General features: G+C 47.5%; 3 protein-coding genes across 3 annotated transcripts; 1 reads left to right on the forward strand and 2 right to left on the reverse strand.

Annotated features, from left to right (window-relative positions):
• Positions 1-725: 725 nt before the first annotated feature.
• EPUS_08691 (uncharacterized protein) lies at positions 726-1,834 on the reverse strand (the record flags this gene model as incomplete). Its single annotated transcript, XM_007803266.1, has 3 exons — positions 726-921; positions 975-1,690; positions 1,745-1,834. 3 exons carry the CDS (start codon positions 1,832-1,834, stop codon positions 726-728), a joined length of 1,002 nt encoding a protein of 333 aa, XP_007801457.1.
• Positions 1,835-2,657: 823 nt separating this feature from the next.
• On the forward strand, positions 2,658-3,482 carry EPUS_08692 (uncharacterized protein; the record flags this gene model as incomplete). Its single annotated transcript, XM_007803267.1, has 1 exon — positions 2,658-3,482. One exon carries the CDS (start codon positions 2,658-2,660, stop codon positions 3,480-3,482), a length of 825 nt encoding a protein of 274 aa, XP_007801458.1.
• A 632-nt stretch (positions 3,483-4,114) lies between these two features.
• On the reverse strand, positions 4,115-11,560 carry EPUS_08693 (uncharacterized protein; the record flags this gene model as incomplete). Its single annotated transcript, XM_007803268.1, has 8 exons — positions 4,115-4,532; positions 4,589-4,942; positions 5,065-5,311; positions 9,886-10,128; positions 10,188-11,089; positions 11,145-11,278; positions 11,334-11,471; positions 11,543-11,560. The coding sequence occupies 8 exons, from the start codon at positions 11,558-11,560 to the stop codon at positions 4,115-4,117; spliced, it is 2,454 nt and encodes an 817-aa protein (XP_007801459.1).
• Between the last annotated feature and the right edge of the window lie 1,711 nt (positions 11,561-13,271).

Consider the following 13,271-nt stretch of genomic DNA (forward strand, 5'->3'; position numbering starts at 1 on the left):
GGCCAATTAGCCCTCTCAGAAGGTCAACAATAATGCTAAGGGAGCCATCAAAGTGCGCTTAGACTAAGCCTAACTATGATATTACCTAGAGAGTACAAGGATGTACAGCTTAGTCGACTATAATCTAATAAAATCTTACTAATTATAAAGTATTTTACTGAAAATATGATTATAGTATGGTCAAAATATGCTTCTCTTATCATATTAGTATGGTGGTCATTTGACAGAATGACTGTCATTCTACTAATAGCACTTGGCGCCCTCAAGCATTACTAGTACTAGTACTTAATCCACAACTAATCTCAAGAAGGAAGGAAGAGGGGAACTTTATCTAATTAGAACGCTGATCCTCGCGGGCCGCATTTTTAGCTTACATCACTTTGCAGCCAATTACTTGAACTTGGCGGTCCTTTCACATTGGTACCATCCGGCTGATGAAGTGGATGAATGGAATTCTATCTACCTGCAGAATCTATCTCAGAAGGAGGAGAAGGCTAATCTATAGGGCGCTGACACGGGACCGCCAAGGGTTTGGCTGTACGCGTACGGCCAATTCCAACACCGGCTACTTACCAGGAGAAGGGTAGCTAAAGATATGCGCTAAGACTACAGAATTTTACCAAGCTACACGGAGTCGTGCTTCGAGGTCTCATCATAGTATCTAAACTCCGATTTCCCAGGGCTAGTAACTCTCTGAGCCAATGGACCCAGGTTTTAGCACGACGTTATTCCAGCTTCACATCACTCGCACTATTCTCCGCTGCACGTGCGGGAAGATTCTCCTTTCGGTAAACCAACGGGAGCGACGTGAAAAGCGATGGCCACTGCAGAGCCACATCGTCTTGCTTGTCTTTCAGGCAATATCTTAGCCATGAAAGCCATACCAGATTGTAGTAAGCGGCAAGGGCGGTAAATAGATGCCTAGATATGCAATACTAGTGTCCATAGCCGTGACTGTAGTGAAAATCACTTACCACCAACCATGACCCTCGAACACAATCCCCCACGGCAACCCGATATCTCGTCTCCAACGGCGCAGGTTTGAGCAGTATATGTTGTCCAGATTCCAAATCAAGAAGCCCAAGCCAACTGATGCCACGCCGCAAATTGTTAGCGCCCACATGGTGTGCAGTATTGACAAATCTCTCTCATCCACCCTCTTCTGCTCTTTCTCTGAATATGACGGGTTCTTCAGTCGTTTAGACGGCCGGAGAAGATATTCCATCTCGTACACGCCTTTGAAGATCACTGTTACTGCGAGTATGGCGAACGAATTCTGGTGAAAAACAGGATCCTTTAAATAATGGTAGTACAGCGTCACAAACATGCTGAATGAGCTTGTGAACAGTAGGACGAGGATTTTGACAACCCTGCTTTGGCCGAAGGAGAACATGGCAAAGAATGTGGTGGAGGTGAGGTAGATCATCGACAGTTCATCCAGAAGCTGCATCCAATCTGGCACGAATTTAGTCTTCGGATATACACCTTTCCGGGTCATGTTACAGTTGAGTGTCGTATGAAAGAACATGCTTCCAGTGCCGATGAACAGCATATTGAAGAACGCAACCTGACATGCTGGGTCGTGGTCGTTCTGTCGGCAATTCCGGATGCCCTTAACTGCAAGATACACAAAATAGACGTTTGTCAGAGTGTTGATGATCTCAGCGGAATATACCGTTGCGTAATAATCCTAGTTTCATTTATTTAGCCTCGTTGTGTCAAAAATGCGAAATTAGACACGTACCTCTTCGCACCAATTTAGGGTGGCGGTGACCGGGCTCCAGAATCCGTCCCCCGCTGGAGGGTAGGGGAAAGATGGTAAAGGAAATGGCATTGTAGCCTCTTGATGGGTAAAAATGACTAAGCTTGTGATGTTGTGAAGACGTGTAGAGAAGATATCTTAGAGGCTAGCGAGTCAGCACGCGGAACAACGCGGGACAGACGCCCACATCGGGTCCAGCCTCGTAGGATTTGGGGGCCAGCCTTGTCCTCCAGACCACTTTCGGTTTCTTTAGGCCTTCAAAGAGTGGACGTCGTCGCGTCAGGCTTACTGTTGGGTGCAACCGTCCAATCAGTAGCCATGTAATGGCTTATATGCAAGCTGGAGGCCCGCAGCCTTCAACTGGCCCTGATTCAGATTGCTTTCCCGCTTGAAGGCGCTGCGCATATTCAGCTTTGCAACTTGAGCCGCAGCAATGAGCGAGAGTTTAAGTCTTCTTGGAGCCCCGCCGCCGATTGAGATTAGTCGTTAGAAGCGTGCACATCCTCAAGCTAGCATATTCGGCAGACATCTCAGTATCAGTACGTTTCTCGACGATATTCGCGATGACTGCAGTTGCTAACTGAGTTAATGCAGAGCCAAGCTTTACGACATGACTTTTAAGACTCCGTTTCATTTTATTCTTGTCGCTCTCCTTTCTCCCGTCCTCGCAGCTACCAACCAGTTTCAGGGCTGGTACCCTGAATATCGTCACATATATCAGAGAATTCTACGTCAGAATTGCAGCGACGAATATGCCTTTTACCTCGCTGGCCAAAAGAACTCGACTCGCTTCGAACACCATGACAGATGGATGGGGGCAGTGAACACAAGCCAGTTAGTGTTTCCGGCCGCTAGCTGTGTCTTCGACCACACTACGGAGTGGATGAAGGTTAACATGGCTGGTGCAGCCGTGTTGCTTGGTCTTACACCGTCCATCCTCGCTGCTCTCGGGCCTTCAGTCGAAGAGACGTCCTCGCTCTTTATTATCGCGCGACGCCCTCTTCTTGGAATGTGTCTCGCCGCTGGAACACCTTCTTTATACCCGTTCCGAACTGTCGACTATAAAAAGGCGGTCGAGAACTTGCAAGTCAGGAACCCTCATGCGCGTCTACGACGCTTTACACCTCTCTCCCAGTATCTAGTGATGATCTTTGAATTCATTCTCGCCATTGGGGCCGTCGCAAACAACGCAACAAATAGTCGTCAGCTAGGCCTGCAAACAATTTGTGTGTTTGCACCGCAGTTATGGTACTTGCCAATATTGTGGGCATTCTTAGGCATTATTGCTCATATGTACTGTTCATGGGTGCTATGGGCCCATATCAACTGCGAGAGGCCATACAAGACATTCATCAATTGGCTCAGCATCCAGTTTACTCCTGTAGCAGAACTAAAGCCGCTGAGAGTCGAGCCCTGCGAAGAAACCCTCTTCTCAGTTGTCGTTTCTTGGTTCGTCTCGTTTAACATTGTTTGCCATCTCATCTTTGGTACCCTTGCTTTTTCAAGCCTGATATTCATCACTGTTAGGGATGCCGTGACCGTTATTAGTCGTTATTTGATTTCGCTCTTGGTTTGTCGAGCAATACTCGGGTACGAACTTGGTGTTCTAAGAGCTAAGTACAGGGAGGAACGTTGGCGACCAGAACCAGACCAAGAATTTCTGGCTTTGCAGACGGAAAGCGATCTGTCAGATGGTGCTGTTAATGTTATGGTCACGTGATTGAATGATGCATTTTAATTAGTCTTTGTGGTTCCTAAGCATTTTGTTCATTCGCTTGAAATCTTGGCATTTCACTTAGTGCACCTCATACAGGCAGTTCCTCCTTTTCCTAAAAAAAAAACACAATACAGAACATGAATCGAACGTGGTTTGACACGATCGTATCCTTGCCCAGACTTGGAGTGAGCATGGAGCTGACGCCCAGGAAGTCAGAGATTCCTAAGAATGTATCAAGAATGCGAGTAATAAGTCTTTTCGTTAACTAGAGAGTTCTCCGTGGACTGACTCCGGATGGATCTTTGAGCCAGCATCTGATAGAAATTCATGCCACGATTTCTCGGTCCTCACCATTCATCTACACCTAAGTATTCCGGCGTTCATATTCTGGTAGTCTAGCAGCTCCACTCATCCTGCTTTAATTTATAAGATGTCGAAAGATCCCTCAGGCTGCTCTGAGGTGGATATTTAGCTGAGTCCTAACTCTATTATAACCACCCTCCCAAGAATGCCACAACTGAGAATGTATTTGCGAATAGCAACATTCCCGAGGGAGAAACTGCATGGTACCCTTGGCAAAAAACCCATAGTATAATTATCTTGTTTCCTTGTACAATGATCAGGAAACATCCTCTCTAGTATACCATCTTGTAGAAGAAGAATATGGACCAAACTTTGAAAATGGGCATTGCAAACCAAGGTACCTCCTCGTCCGTCATGTTGATGACAATGGACTTCCCAATCGTCGCCCTCTGCGCCCCTTTTCCGAGAAGCATCGGGATCATCGCCCTCACCTTGGCTGCCCTCACAAACATTTCCTCCTCAAACACTTTGACTTTCTTGTCCAGCCCGCCCTTGGTGCTGGCAACTTGGGTTTCACTGAGAGCTCGGCCAACATTGATGGCGTCCTTCATTGCCAGATTGACGCTCTCGCCTGCATACGACGTCATCAGGTAAGCAGTGTCCCCCATCAGGGTGACGCCCGGGCCCCGCGTCCATCGATGGCCGACGGGGAGCATGTGCAAGGGGATTTGCCCGATATGTAGTCGTTGTCTGCGGCGTCGGTGATCTTTCACATAAAGGGCGCCCAATATTTGTACTCAGCCAACTGTGCCTTCTTCGCCTGCTCCGCATCATAGACATCATACCCACAGGTGTTCTCGTAATCTGCGGGCTTGACACTAGAGGTGCCCACCCAGATGGACTTGTCGCCCATTTGCTGTGCGGTGATGGAGCGGCTGTTAGAAGAGGAAAAAATGCTGCCGCGGTTGATAAAACTGTGGACATCAGGGAAGCAGGCCTCACAGTCCGAAATCTTAAAGAACATGCCGAAAACACCGGAGTAGTAAGGTTTCTTGTCCGTGAGGAGAGATGGAGGCTTGCTCCATGTCCCGTCCGCGCCCACGTCGAATCCCCTCTTGATGCCATTGGCGAAATGGAGGTTCAAGTCCTCGTCGACGTTTCTGACCCGGTAGGGTCAAACATAGTTTCTGCCTATCAATTTCAGACCTCCCCCGTGAGGTGCCTAGCGCCGTGCCAAGCGCCGTGCCGCCGAAGTTGGTGTAGTAAATCATATTCTAGTCACAGACCTTGATGGTCTCTCCGTGGAAAGGGTGTACCAAGATGTTCATCGTAGAGCCCACATTCATGCAGCGTAAGCGACCCTGTCTCCTCGTACAATTCCCAGGTCCCATCTTGGCCTCGAGCGTCGAATGAGTCCTCTGCTTCGAATACGAGGCCTCCGGCATCCGTACCGAGCAGCGAGCAGGCGAGGACCGAGCCAGCTGGGCTGGCGGCAATGATGGTGATGTTGAAAGGAGCCGTCAGGGTTTCTGGAGAGAGTGCGTTTTATTGTAGGACACTGCGTCCAGAACCGTCGACGATGTTAGGGACTAAACAGGCCCCGAGGTAACACCACTCCACACTTGTGAACACCCTGAATTTATATACTCCCTAGCCGCAGCATCGCCGTACTCGCCAGTTGTATCTTAAATAACGAGTAGTAAAGAAAGAGACGATGGATTTGTCTTGGGTTCGTATCCTCTCCGCGGGCAACAGATGGATGTAGCAATTAGCGCAAGTTTCTCATACTTTCTTGGTGCATAGGACGCAATCAATCCAAAGCTTCCACAATTGAGATCTGGCGTTATGTGATAATTAGGCCTAGCCCAAAAGTGAGTAATTACATGAGAGCGAATAATGACATGCTCGTTGTGTGATGTAAAGCTGAAATTACAAAGAATTTAGGGAGTGGTCATTTTGCTCGAGGTTTTGTGCCAAATACGCTCATTGCTACACTGCCAGCGGAGGGAATATATCGACACTAACTTAATTTGTTTCGAAGCGGATTTCCATGTTTGTAAAGTAATATATTTTGCAAATATTATAATAATTCAACGTCGGGTGCATGGTTTAATGGCATAATTCCCCTTTAGCACTAAACTCAAGTTTATGTGACAACTTTGGTAGGGGCGGTTCCCGGTTCGATTCCGGGTGCATCCAACGCCAGATTTGTTTTTTGTCGCTATTGATTCTTCTTCATAAGAAATAACATTCCAGATGATTGATTCTTATTATAGTATCCTGCACTGAATATGACAGCAGTATGGTTGACTCTCTTTCGGCCGAATCCTTGGCTGTAGAGCCGGTGGACAACCAATGAGTCTGCACAGGATGCGCACCGAGCCTTTCAGTAAGAAGGATATGAAGCAAGCTTCGTGCACAAGCATATAATCGGAGGCAATGGGGACCTTACAAGAGGTTCAAAGAGCCTCGAGCCTCTCGAGCCCCAAGCTCCAAATCCCTCCCTAAATCGCAGAAGTCCGGACAGTATATCAAGGGAAAAGAAAGTGATACGTGGTAGGTTCACAAACAGAATGTACCAGTCCGTTAGCCTGCAGGGAATTACATTTTCATTTTCTGAGGGTCGCAACTTCTGGCAACAAAACTGTACAAGCGAGCCGCAGACCTATTGCTCAAAGCCACACATGAATGGACAAAGACATGGATATACTTGTTAGAACCACTCTCTACTTCGCGCGAAAAAGTTGTCACTGGGTATTGCGGTGAAAGAACTGGCAGTAAAGTAGAGCAAGTTTCAGTGGTTAATGGACAGAAAACGCTTGATCGAGACTTTTCTCCGTCTCCACAGGACGGGGTGTTAGTGAATCTAGGCTATGAGAAAATCATCAAGGGACCAGTAGTTACCGTTATGGATTATCTTTTCAGCATCGAAATCTGGCTACGAACCTCACTCTGATCTAGAATAGTTACTCGCTTGCCTAATCAGGACATCCCGGAAGCGGTCATCTCGTCATCTAAGAACTGCTCACACCTCGTCATCTCACTCCAACTGAGACCTTGGCATCCATTTTGTGTCCCCACGGTACCATATTCTTAATCCTTTCTCTTCTTCCCAATAATCAGGGAAATGGGCCCATATTAGGCTCGGGCAGGCCAGCTCTGTGCATGCAACCCTCTCTCCCTCTCTCTCCCTTCCCCCCTCTCTCTCTGTGCCACTATTACGTCAAAAAGATCCACGATTCCTGGTGCTAGTTAGGCCATTAAAAAGAGGTTCTTCTTGGAATAATGAGGACCGGGCTCCTATGGGGTGGCTATTTACCTAGCTTAGCCTTCTGGGGAAGAAAGGGGGTAATAGTAGGAGGAGAGAGTATTGCATCTCGACAAGCAACCACCGTTGGGCCTCGGATTTGTTTTAATGTAGAGCTTGTGAGCTCATAATGCTGATGATGGCTTTACCTTCCAGCCAGCTTGGGGGTCTAGAATATCATTAAATCCCGTCAGCAGCGGGGCTCCGTTGCTAAATCTGCAAGGGGGGGGATATCCACGGAAGTCAAGACTGCACAACATGTTTTTCCAATAGTTAGCGGCAGGAAGGTTGTCACGATCGATCTTCGACACTTGTGATTTGTCAATTTGTGAATCCTATTTGCTATCCTTCTGCAAAGCTTACGCTCCGTGACAAAGGCATAATTGGATAGGAGTCTTAACGAAGGTACTTCGTAGCGGCCCAAGTGCATAATTATTTGCTCCCACTCAATATAGACTAAAAGACGTGTGTGCCTGGCCATTAGCTTTCTTGCAGAGGTTTCAGAAACGCCAGCAATGCGAGCACGACTTTGTCAAGTATTTCGCAAGACAGGTAGGTCATCCATCCATGGTGGCAGCCTCGTGATCTGTCTCAATTTCTTTCGAGCGCTTTGTGTGGGGTTCTAGCTCCAGGTGGTAATGCCCAATGCCAGGTCGTGTGCACCAATTGCTGCTCTTTCTAACACGCACGCCCTAGTGGACTAGTTGTACGTAATTTGACCTTGTAGGGTCCAGAATATCTCTCCTGTATGCGTTGATGCGACTTCGGGATAGACATAATCATATCAAGATGCATTGCTGCGTATCGTTGGGCAGGCCAGATACATTGAGTTGCCAGTTTGGCGGACACCCGAGCTTTGGCGAGTCAGGAGTCTTGGTGCAGAGGGGGATAAATGCTCCATGTAAAGTAAGTGATGGCTGCTCGAATGCTAAACCACTGACGGTGGTGGCTCATTTGTTTCTAGATCATGACTTTGTTTCCATTGCGACATAGGGAGGCGGATCGTCTAGCATGTTCCGACCAGTGGTACCAGTTTCCTCTCCGCCCTGAGACTTCGCATCAGTATGCCAAGGACCCTGCTCAGCATTACGTCGCTTAAAGTAAGCCTCACGGGCAGACCGCATTGCCTGCTCCTCCTCCACATATTTTGGTGGTCGAATATTTGTGAGAGTAGCGTGGAACATCTCAGCGATATGATTTCGTAATGCCGTGTGCTTGCTTGAATGCTGATGGTCCACCTCATGCGGTGGAATTTGGGAACTCCTTGATCTCACCCACTTCAGGTACATGTCGGGAAGTGTGCGAAGAGCTGATGCTTTGGAGGAATGACAGGTCCAGTCCAATGGGGTAGAACCATCCAATGCCCCCAACCGTCGATAGAAATGGATTGTAAGGCTAAGGTATCTGCGTCCATCACATTCGTGTTCTTCGGCTCTGAATCCGAAAGTAGTAGAACAGTCTTGAGTTTCACATTGTGGGCAAGACTTGAAATGGTCCCCCAACGGCCAGCGTTTTGGATCTGCCCTTGTACAAACACAAGGTCTGAAGCGGCCGTCTAGCTTCGCAAAGATCAAACATTTGGGTTGATAGTGGTCGAGGACAAGTTTGTCGGATATACGGGTATGATTGCAGATAGGGAGATCCAGGCCCAAGAGTGCTTGTTAAACGCGACCTTTGGTAAAGATGGTTGAGGCTAAAGACAAAGAGTCTCCACTTCCAATTTCTGCGTTGAGAAGAGACATGCCGGTCCTCAGTGTGAACGTCTCGCGTGGACTGGACAGGTGTGGCAAAGGCGGAAGACGGATTATATAGTAGCCTGTCCTCTGAGTGCATTCAAGGGCAGAGCAAGGCTGGAAGGATACCGAATGTTTCCGACGCGCCTCGGGAGCAATTGACGATAATAATTTGAGCGTGTCCTCCTCGTCGTTGATAAATCTGTGAGGGTAGATCTAGAGTCTGTTGCTCAGATCAGGCTGCGAGTACATTCGTTTATCGGTGCTTAGCTTTGACATTGTCATTTTTGATGATTGGATTCTCGAACGATGAATAGGAAGAGCATTCGATCTAACCGTGAAGGTAGAGATATCTTTATAGGCAGGGCCAAGTCGGAGAACCTTGTGAGATTGCAGTGTAACTTAGAGTTCGAGGCGCAGATGTTGGCTCGTGATCGGGCCACTCGGTAGTGCGGTTGTATAGTGACGGTCCCAAAAGTCGTGGCTGGAGGTCCGAGACGCTACCGCCGTGCTCAATCCAATTTCACCAGGTCGAATATGTAGGCAATTTATGCACCAATAGGGCTAATGGGTAGATAAAGGTTTTGACGTTGTCAGGGTACTCACGGAACCTTTCGCTGTGCGTAGAAAATGGAAAATGGAAAATGGAAAATGGAAAATGGAAAATGGAAAATGGAAAATGAATGGAAAATGGAAAATGGAAAATGGGAAAAGCGGTGCAGTTGCCAAGACCTAGATCACATGAAAGTCTTCAGTGACTCTTTTTTTTTGCGCACGCCACCCTCCTTATAATCTCTGTCTCCCAGAAAGGGGAGGCGAGGGGGGCAGGATATGATTAAGCAGTGGCACTTCCAAAGTATACTAGTGAAAGACATAAAGAGCAATTCAATCTTTTTAACACTCAAGGATTTCCACTTCGCTCAGCCACCCTTTGCGGGCGGCTTCTCCTCCGTATAGTCTATGCGGAGGCAAATCAATCCGATTGATCCTTTTAATTCAAAGATAATCAGGTACTCATCGATTCCGAAGCTCAGTACTCCTCCCGGATGGACACACTAATGACTTGAGTTTGTTGGTCTCGGTGACTTGCTCAGAAACTCTGGCTCATTCAGTTCCAGAAGAGGCGTCGGAGGAACCGAGATGACTTCGACGGTGGTCTGGTCCTTCTTCTGCTGCGAATCCTGCAACGTTGTGTCGTGCTTCTTTTCCGGCATTTCCTGAGAGATTGTGTCTTGAACAGCATTGAGGTGCTGCGCTGCCTCTGTATCAGGTCCTTTTTCTTGGTGCCAGAAATCACTAAACTTATCTACAAAGATATCAGTTTGTTCCGCTAAAATCTGGAACATTAGAGATGTGGAGACTTACCCCCTATAAGTTGCAAGGTAGTGAATACCGTCAACAAGGTTAGTAGCAGTGGCACCAGCTGTCCGAAACTCGTGGCGTCGTACTCTGGATTCGTTCCGTCCACTTCCTTCTTCAGCCAAGGAGATCTGTTCATCCAGCCTCTCAAACTCTGGATATAAAGAAAGGTCATCACGATTGCTACCATGCAGAATATCGTACCAACTGCTTGATATACCCAAAATAACCTGCTGATCCATTTGTTGCTAATGCTTAAAAAGGCTCTAAGTCGGGGGAAGCGACTTGGCGCGTTTCCCCGAATGTCATCACGGCGATGGTACCAGTGAAGCCAGAAACGCCATCCCTCAGCAATTATCGCGGCGCCGTACCAGAGGACCATAAGAATGAAGAAGTTCCAACCTACGATGTGATTGTTCGGGCTAGATTTTCCAATGGCGTTCACCGCTAGGTGTTGCCCACCTCTGCCGAAGCTGTCCTTCAGGGTCTTGTCCACGGCCCCTCGATTGCTTTGGAAGCACGCCGCTGGTAGAACGAGTAAAGTTTCGGTCTCGTTTTGCTTAGGCGTGGCTGTCGGCCATTGGAGTTCTAATCCGGCGTTCTGGTTAGAGAGGAGCAAAGCGGTGACAATATATAGTGCGGTAACAAGAAGAATGCGCAAAATGGCGAGCAACTTGTGCTTCCAGTACTGAGAGACGACAGTGATGGACATTAGATGTGTCGCACAAGTAATGAGCATCATGTTGGCGACAACATTGTAATGATAGGCGGAGATCTTGCAGCCTTGAGCATAACGGAGTGTCAAGGCATAGGCACCGGATGTGAACAATTGCTGGTCGCTACAGCTGAGGATAATACCTTCGAACACGTCGGCCCAGGTGGTTCTATAGGAGTGACCCTCCCGCGCACTGGTTGCAAAGGCGATTAGGATTATCTAGGGTTGCAATGGGAATGGGAATTTACCGGCTGGGGTTTCGTAGCTGATGATTACTACTGTGGAGACCAGTAAAATTCATCAACGGAGTAGTCTGAAGAACAAGATAGATCAAGCTAATGAGCAGCGCGACAGCTGCAACGGAGAAGAATGCATAGAGGATCTGCCCGTCACATTTAATCGCTAGATATGCCAGAATGGATATTTGTATGACTCACCCCAATGCCGGCAATATCTGGATTTGGTTCGAACTCGCCGTGATTGAGGCCACCAATGACGCGATATGGGTTCGTGACAGTAACATTTTGTATGGTGCAGTTCAGCTCCACAGAATGAAAACCCTCACATTGCTCTTTCTAACCGAAGATGGGTAAGTGATCAATTGGAAGCGAGGAGAACCTGTTGGATTGGAGATAATGCCACCCACAGATACGTAAGCACCCATAATTCTAGTAAGGCGAATTACACTAGGCTGAACACTGAGAGCATGAAGACCATTGAAAAAATAGTCTGAATAATAAATAATGTTATTATGATGTTGAGAGAAGCTTTGGTGAGGAGGTCCTAAAGAAACATCAACTTGGAGTCCGTGATGGCTGGGGACTTTGTGTCAATTTATACCCACTTAAAACGGGCAGGGCATATATTTTGACTTCATTCACACCCAACCCCCAAGTCTGTAAATGTCTTAGGCCGTGATGAAGATGGCGGAGGCGGCATGTTCCAGAACTAGACCGACAAACCCTCCACAAATGCATTGCATAAAGACAACCATGCTAGAGGACAGAAAGTTGAAGCCGAAACTTCATGCCCAACAAGGCTGGAACTTCAACACGAGCAGGATGATTGTGACGAGAAACGAAAAGACGAATAGAATGCTCACGAGACGTGGACAAGGGAGAAACATTCTTCGCGCCACCAAGGCTCCGCTATAGATGTAGAGGCTTCAGTGGACAGAGAGCGACTTCAAATAAGATAACTAATGCAGAGTGTTCCGTATCGAGGAATGGTATAGTGGGGGCGAGCAAAAGCCATCCGGGTCTCCTCGTAGCACTTACATTAAACAAAGTACCATTCTAGCAAGTAGCACCAATACTCCGACACCCTAGGTAGTCGCAAACCATTGGGAAGGCGGATGCTGTAGCATGAATTGGTGAACTAATGATAATAGCTTCAACACCAGAACAGGTAATTATTGAGATAGTTGTGAGACAAATAGCGCATTAGCGGCCAATTATGGCCGCAGCATTTGGTTCAACAACACTTATTCATGTGAAACGAGGACAGGTTTCCGATCCATATTAGTTTAGCTACCTACCAGGATACTACATTAAGTAAATGGCTCCTGCGGCCCCGGGCCGCCTCTTTAGCCCCGGCGGCATACGTGTCCCTGTGGCGCTATAGCCTCGTTGAGGTTGGCTCTCATGCCTCCTCTTCCTCGAAGTTAAGGCCTAGACCTGTACTACGTACTACAGGGGGGACCTGAAGTATTGTTGGTCTGATGCTAGGTTAGGAGCAGCTACTACGGAGTCCTTCTTACAAATATGCAATGTTATGATTCGTTGTACTCTGATAAGTCGAATGTTTGTGTCTAACTTCTTTTGTGCATAGATCCTTACAAGCAACGATACTAGTGCTGAACTACTAACTAACAATACTTCAGGCATCCCCCCGTAGTACGGCCCGGAGCTAGGTGACGGAAATAATGAGACTTCCGTCCCATCCTCAAAACAACCCCTTTTTTTTATCTTCTATTATTCCACCAATTGTTGTTCAAATCAGCTAAAAAATGGCCAGAATTCGCAAAACTACTCGAAAAAACTGTCAACAGCCTGATTCGTCAATTTCGATACCCACAGAGCCTCCACGCAGGCTACATATAATAGTCGATACTCCACGGCGTACGCGACTTCTTTGCGCCGCGCAGGCTACAGCTGGCAAATTACCTCGAAAAAAGCTATTTGAATCACTCGGTATACCAAAAGCAACAGGCTATCGAATCCTCAAATCACAATCTACGCGCCGCAGCAATAACGTCCACAATCGCGGTCGAAAACCTGTTTTAGAGCCTCATTATTGCGAGGCTATTAAGACAGTTGAAGATAGCTTATTTCGTGCTGCATCTGCCTCATATTGAGATACGCCAAATATGGGGA

Source organism: Endocarpon pusillum (genome assembly GCF_000464535.1).
Source record: "Endocarpon pusillum Z07020 unplaced genomic scaffold scaffold2147, whole genome shotgun sequence".
NCBI classification, from domain to species: domain Eukaryota; kingdom Fungi; phylum Ascomycota; class Eurotiomycetes; order Verrucariales; family Verrucariaceae; genus Endocarpon; species Endocarpon pusillum.